Source organism: Arachis ipaensis, chromosome B6 (genome assembly GCF_059453495.1).
Source record: "Arachis ipaensis isolate K30076 ecotype BB chromosome B6, ASM5945349v1, whole genome shotgun sequence".
NCBI classification, from domain to species: domain Eukaryota; kingdom Viridiplantae; phylum Streptophyta; class Magnoliopsida; order Fabales; family Fabaceae; genus Arachis; species Arachis ipaensis.
Window position 1 is genome coordinate 31,950,779 of NC_142441.1, and position 6,651 is coordinate 31,957,429.

At 31.1% G+C, this 6,651-nt stretch overlaps 1 protein-coding gene across 2 annotated transcripts; it reads left to right on the forward strand.

The window, feature by feature from the left end:
- Window positions 1-3,707: 3,707 nt before the first annotated feature.
- LOC107648693 (putative protein phosphatase 2C 38) lies at window positions 3,708-6,408 on the forward strand. 2 transcript variants are annotated; one of them, XM_088491938.1, is made up of 5 exons: window positions 3,708-4,146; window positions 4,279-4,638; window positions 4,871-5,238; window positions 5,469-5,705; window positions 5,793-6,408. In XM_088491938.1, the coding sequence occupies exons 2-5, from the start codon at window positions 4,350-4,352 to the stop codon at window positions 6,009-6,011; spliced, it is 1,113 nt and encodes a 370-aa protein (XP_088348064.1). In that variant the 5' UTR covers window positions 3,708-4,146; window positions 4,279-4,349; the 3' UTR covers window positions 6,012-6,408. The 2 variants fall into 2 exon arrangements, with proteins under 2 accessions (XP_088348064.1, XP_016207995.1); XM_016352509.3 differs by having other exon boundaries at window positions 4,008-4,146; window positions 4,259-4,638.
- The last annotated feature ends 243 nt before the right edge of the window (window positions 6,409-6,651 follow it).

A 6,651-nucleotide genomic window follows, 5' to 3' on the forward strand; every position in this document is an offset into this window, starting at 1 on the left:
GAATAATGTTTATACTATTTTTTATAGTTTAAAAGATAATTTTTTCCCCTCACTTTTTATAAATAATTTTTAATATCAAAAGTATACTTTTTTTGTATATTTTCTTTATATGCTATAAATGACAAATATTTTATCTTTTTTTAGTTCTTGTCACTCATTTTTAATATCAAAATATAAAATAATTATGCATATATCTTTTGTATTGGTAAACCATAAGAAACCAATGTTGACTATTATTTATCGAAGTGCACTGCAAATAGAAGAATGACTATGACTTAATTATTTGAATAAGAATACTCTCATTTTGAGAAAGAGATGGTCATGTTTATATCTTTCTAAAAATTTTCTCTTTTTCTAAGATAACTAAATTCGTATTAAACACTAAATTCTAATAGTACAAAAATAAAATATTAACTAATACTGTTTAAAAAAAAAAAGTAATAGGCTTAGCTCACAACATTTTTTATAGAAAAAGTTTAGAGAGGTAGTACTTTTATTAAAATTTGACCAGCATTTGATCAGCATTTAATCGGTAAAAGAAAAGTAAGTAATTTCACACCATTATATTATTAAAAATACTAATAATAATTAATTGATGACTACAAATCACAAAACTTTTTGTCTCCTAATACTCCTCTATTTTCTAATATATACCACTAGATATACATCTATTCTCAGAAGATTTCTCAGTGACTTTCAAGATGGATTCGTCTGAATCAGTTTTGGAAAAGTTAGAATAAAGCTAAACTATTACTGATGGATTTAGGCAAGAATAATGTGAGAAATTTATGATGATAAGATATGTGTAATTATCATTATTCAATTTCTTATCTATTTGACTCAGGCCCTCTATTTATTGCAAAATAATTCTGAAAGCTAAATATGATATATCATCGCGTGTGGTGGGTCAATGGTTTCTCACTATAATGATGAAAATGAGTTCTCATCCAAATTTATTATTGGTGGAACCCATTTATTACGTTACTCATTCGGCTAATAACTATAACCACATAATGTGTATATATTGGATCAAAAATCAAATATTGAGATCCAATTTTTAATTTCCACAAGACAACAATAAACATAATCACAAGCCACAAGTTTCTTGTTTTGGCAAAAGGGAATTAAAAAAATGGTGAAGTGGGTGTGTTTTTTGTTGTATAGAGTGAAATACATGCATGATGTAAAAAGTTCCAAGAATGTGCATGTTTTCAAGCGGTTTATTAATTTTTTTTTAACACAAAAAAAAAAAAGAAAGAAAACACAAACACACTTGACTTTCAAAGCTTATTTATAACAAAACAATCGATTAGGTAGTAAAGCGTAAAGAAGGAGGACTTAATCTTTTTGTACAATAAAAATCTAAATGTGAGTAAAAACAAAATATAAATAAATAAAAGTTTAGAAGTTCCACATTCATGAATCATGAATCATGTTGCAATGAGGCAATGGCACAAGTGCTATGCATATCCATACGCAGACAATGACAATTCATGAGAAATAATTGGTGGGTGAATTCGGCATTATAATGGTAGATATAACATGCCTCTAAGATTAGTGTGGTTCATTCCCTTTTTCTAGTTAAATGAGTTAGGAATGTTAATGAGGCTTTTATGATATATATGTATATATATAAAATATGTTTGACCATACAGAAGCACTTTTGTCCACAGGATCAATTAGGTAAGTAATGATCAATAAGGACCACTTTGCATGTAAAGTAAAACTACTAAACTAGTTGGCCTAGGTTTACAAGCTACTAGTACTAGATAGGGCTACTACTAGGGATGATATATAACTAAAGAAAAGCCATAAAATAGAAAGGGATGGAAACAATATTTCTATAATTGCTTAAAGTTGCATGCCCACATTAAATTTTCTTTCTAAGTGATTATATATATAATATTTTTATATAAAAAAAATAATAATTAATATATAAATATATATTACATTAAGTAATTTAGTTAAATATATTAAAGGTTAAATAATATATTACTTTAATATATTTAATTAACCAAATTACTTAATGTAATATATATTTATATATTAATTATTACTTTTATATAAATAATTACCTTCACAAGTAAAGAATAGAATTTTAATTTCAAAAGCAATTTAAATTTTAAAAGAGTGCGTGATTTAAAAAAAAATTAAGAGAAATTAAAAATATGCATAATATCCTCACTTCTTTTATTACTATCAATGAAAGTTTCCGAAAGAAAGAACAAAATTTTGTGATCTTAATGAAAATAAAGATAATAAAGAAAATTATAAAATCATAAAAATCCTTCAATTTAGAAAAACTATAAAATAAAAGCAACGAGATCTTCTATTTGACTTTCATGTATGTTCTTTCTTATTATTAGAGTACTCATCATGTATATGGGATGGGCAGAGCTCAAGTCAGCTCGTCATAAACATCTAGCTAAAATTGAAAAAGAAAAGTTGATGAGTTAAATGGATCGGCTTATTTGATTTATTTTTTATTTTTTTTAAACACAAACTCAATTAAGAAAAATGATACTAGATCATTTTAGTCTTTTTTAGCTAATGAAATTTCATCATATATTTATATATTTTCATGTTAAACCAATTAAAATCTAAAATACTAGTGAAACAATTAATATTATACAATAATAAGAGAGTTTATATATATATATATTAAAAAAAATTAGTCACACTTATTTAGCCTGAATTCACTTAATTCGCAAATCATATGAACCAAGTTAAAATAACTCATTTATAAGTCATATTGTTATTAGTTTGACACGTCTATTTTACTAACTGATGATTCGCGAGTCACAACTCATTTTATATTTTTTTAAAAAATTTAAATAGTATTAAAAAAATTCTTCTAAAGTTAAAAGGTTGTGGTAAAATTCAAAGTGAAATCTTATCACATTTGATTCAAGACAGTAGAACTTGCATATATGTAAATTTAAAATTAATAGGGTTAAATTCTCAGTTTCTTGTTTTATATTTTCCTCATTTTAATAGATTTTTTTAATCCAAATCTATATGTGAATTCTCTACCCTAATAAAAGGAAAACTTAACACTAAAAGAAGATATTTAAAAAAAAAATCATTACAACGGAAAGCTAAATCTACATCTAAACCACGGAAATAATTGTTTTCTTACAAGACTTATGCAACAATGCAACTTGATATCAATCAAGTAATTGTAACATGTCATGTGTTTATTGACTTATAATAAGTTGAGATACATGACTTACCGGCTTTTAGTTGATTTAAATTAAATGGGTGAGCACTATTGTTGCTACTTTCACAAAGCAAGTTGTCAAAATAATGGAATACAAAAATATTTTTTGAATGCTAAAACTAATCACAAAATGAATTATTATATATTTATATTTTTTATGAATAATTGGTTTTATTTTGTGTAGATATAATATAGTTGAATAGAATAAGCAGCGCCAAAAGAACTTTATTGTTATAGTGAGTGATGCAATGATTTTGGTGGTGAATTAAATAAAAAATAGGAAGAGCCAAAAGTGCACAAATGAATTTCTGGTAAGGTAAGGGGTTCAAAAAACGTATGTAGGTGTCAAAGTCCATATGCAGTAAAGTGTAAAATTATCACGAAAATTAAAGCAAGGAAAAGAAAGATGACGTATATCCAGAAACAATAATAATAATAATGGGGAAAGTGGAACTGTTTACTACCTAAATCTAAGTATTATTGCTTCGTAGAAGAGTGATGTTGCAAACTCAAATCTTTCTCAGCCATGAAAAAGCTTTACAAAGCCACATGGTCACAAAACAAACAACATTAAAATCATCATCACAAACTGACAAATGAAAGGACAAAAGAATTACAATGTCAGAGACTTTTGCTAGTTTAAAATCTCTCTCTCACATTTTCCCTGATCTTAGATCTACTCTGACACCACTTTGAAGAAGATCCTCTCTCTCTCTCTCTGCCAACAAGATCCAAACCAAAACGCTTCTCTTATCCATTGCTCCCTCTTCACCACTCCAATCTCAGACCAACTCTGCCATTTCTTGAATCCTTATGTGCTTTTACAGCTAAGTATGTTGTTGGAAATATGGCACTCCTCCACTCCTCTATGATCCAATTCCAAACATGTTCAATTCAGGTTCTTTGAACTTGCATGTAATACCAAGGTACATTTCTCCGTTCCTTCAGCCCATACCAATTTGGTTTTTACCTCAAAAACTTGTTCATATATCTGATTGTCTGTTTCTCCTGCATATATTTATTTATATATAACTTCAGGAACTGAGATCTTCTCAAAGCATCAGTACCAATTAAAACAACTTGATCTTGTTTCCATTATTGGAACCAGAACTGTTTCTGCCAGAAAAAGATGGTTAGATCGTGTTGGAAACCAAGTGGAGATGGTGGTGATGACGATGTGAGAGGAAAAGTTGAAGGGTTGCTATGGTACAAGGATTTGGGGCACCATCTTTACGGTGAATTCTCAATGGCTGTCATCCAAGCCAATAGTTCAATAGAGGATCGAAGCCAACTTGAATCTGGACCTTTAAGTTCTGATTATATGGGTCCTCAAGGAACCTTTGTTGGTATATATGATGGTCATGGTGGTGCTGAGGCTTCACAATTTGTCAGTGACAATCTTTTCAGCAATCTCAAAAGTATGCTCCTCTCACTTTTATCTTATATACTGAGACACACAAAGAAGAAAGTTTAAATTGTTATAAAAGAATTTATTTCATCAAGATAGAAAGCAAATAACTAAGTTCATTTGGAATATAGTCTGCTTTCCTTTATCTTCCTCTGTATGCTGTTTTTCAATTGAACTGAGGACCAGGAAGAACCAAATTATTTCTTCTATGATTTTCACTGTCTTATTTCCTTGTGAATCAGGATTTGCAGCAGAACATCAAGGAATTTCAGAAAACATTATCAAAAGGGCTTTTACTGAAACTGATGAGAGTTTTCTGTCTGTTGTGAAGAAACAGTGGCTAAGCAAGCCACAAATTGCTTCCGCGGGTTCATGTTGTTTGACAGGGATCATCTGCAACGGCATGATGTATATTGCGAACGCCGGAGACTCGAGGGCGGTGTTAGGAAGATTAGAGAGGGCAACAAGAGAGACATATGCTGTTCAAGTATCTGCAGAACACAACGTTAACATAGAGACAGAGAGAGATGAAGTTAGGTCAAGGCATCCTTATGATTCACAAATTGTGGTCATGAAACACAATGTTTGGCGTGTGAAAGGCCTAATACAGGTACATACAATTTGCTTATTACTCTATTTTTCCTTTTTATGAGTTGCTACCACTTTTCAGTACATTACTCAATCAATATTCAGTTTTAGATAAAAGGAATGGACAAAGTAATTTATACTTGACAATTGACATTGTGTGACAAGGCCATAAGCAACTAGATAACACATTCAAATTCCTTGTAGACAAAGAAAACTAAGGACCATGTTAACGAAATTTGTTTGCATTCACAGGTTTCAAGGTCTTTAGGTGATGCATATCTCAAGAAAGCAGAATTCAACAGGGAGCCTCTACCACAGAAGTTTAGGTTGCCTGAACCTTTCTTCAAGCCCATCCTTAGTTGCGAGCCATCGATATCAACACATAAACTCCATCATGATGATCAGTTTCTGATCGTTGCTTCTGATGGTCTATGGGAGCAGCTTAGCAACCAAGAAGCCGTCAACATTGTCAGCAGCAACCCACGTAATGTAAGGTTCCCCCCTTTCAGCTTAAGAGTGTGGCCAATCAAGACATTTTATGAGTATTGGTTACTTATTTGGTATTTGATGTAACAGGGGATTGCTAGGAAGCTTGTAAAGGCTGCATTGCGCGAAGCAGCTAAGAAGAGAGAGATGAGATTCTCAGACCTACAAAAGATTGAAAAGGGGGTGAGGAGACACTTCCATGATGACATATCAGTGATTGTTGTGTTCCTTAATCCAAAACTCATTGACAATACCTCTCTCTGGGGTTCTCCTCTTTCAATCAAAGGCGGCGGGCCTGCCATTTCTTAGAGCCAAGAACTGCCATTCCAAACTCCAACTCAGAAACACACCCTAAAGCAAGACGGTGGCTGTGGCTAAAGCATGAAGATTCTCATGGAGATTCTTTCAAACACATAGGTTGTCCAGACCACCACCAAACACCCAAAATACAAACAAAAAGGGGAATGAAAGGAAAAGTAATTGATCATATGACATTTGAGCTTTAATACCTGAATATACCGAAATAGCAATTTAAATTGGAGATTAAAATGATGGAAGTATCAAGCATGTCCCAGGAGAACAAACAGATAGTGTATTTACATGTAAGCAATGTTTTTTACTTATATTTCCTAGGAAACCGAATATACAGCTTGTAATTTTCTCAAACACAAGGAGTGCGTTAATAGTTAAGCTGCTTCCAGTTTGTATACTCATCTGTCCATGCCGGTTTTGAAGGACATATATGCATTATTTAAGAGAAAAAATAACAAACAAAATCCAGAGATGGCGAAGAGCTCCCATACAGTTTCAGGAGAAATCAAAATCACAAATTCACCAATTTCTGATCTCCTACAGGATTGGACTCTGTTTCACTGTTGCTTTTGTCGTTCAGTAAGTTGAAAACGGGCATTAACACAAAAGAAGTTTGCATGTAAAATTTCACCGTTAG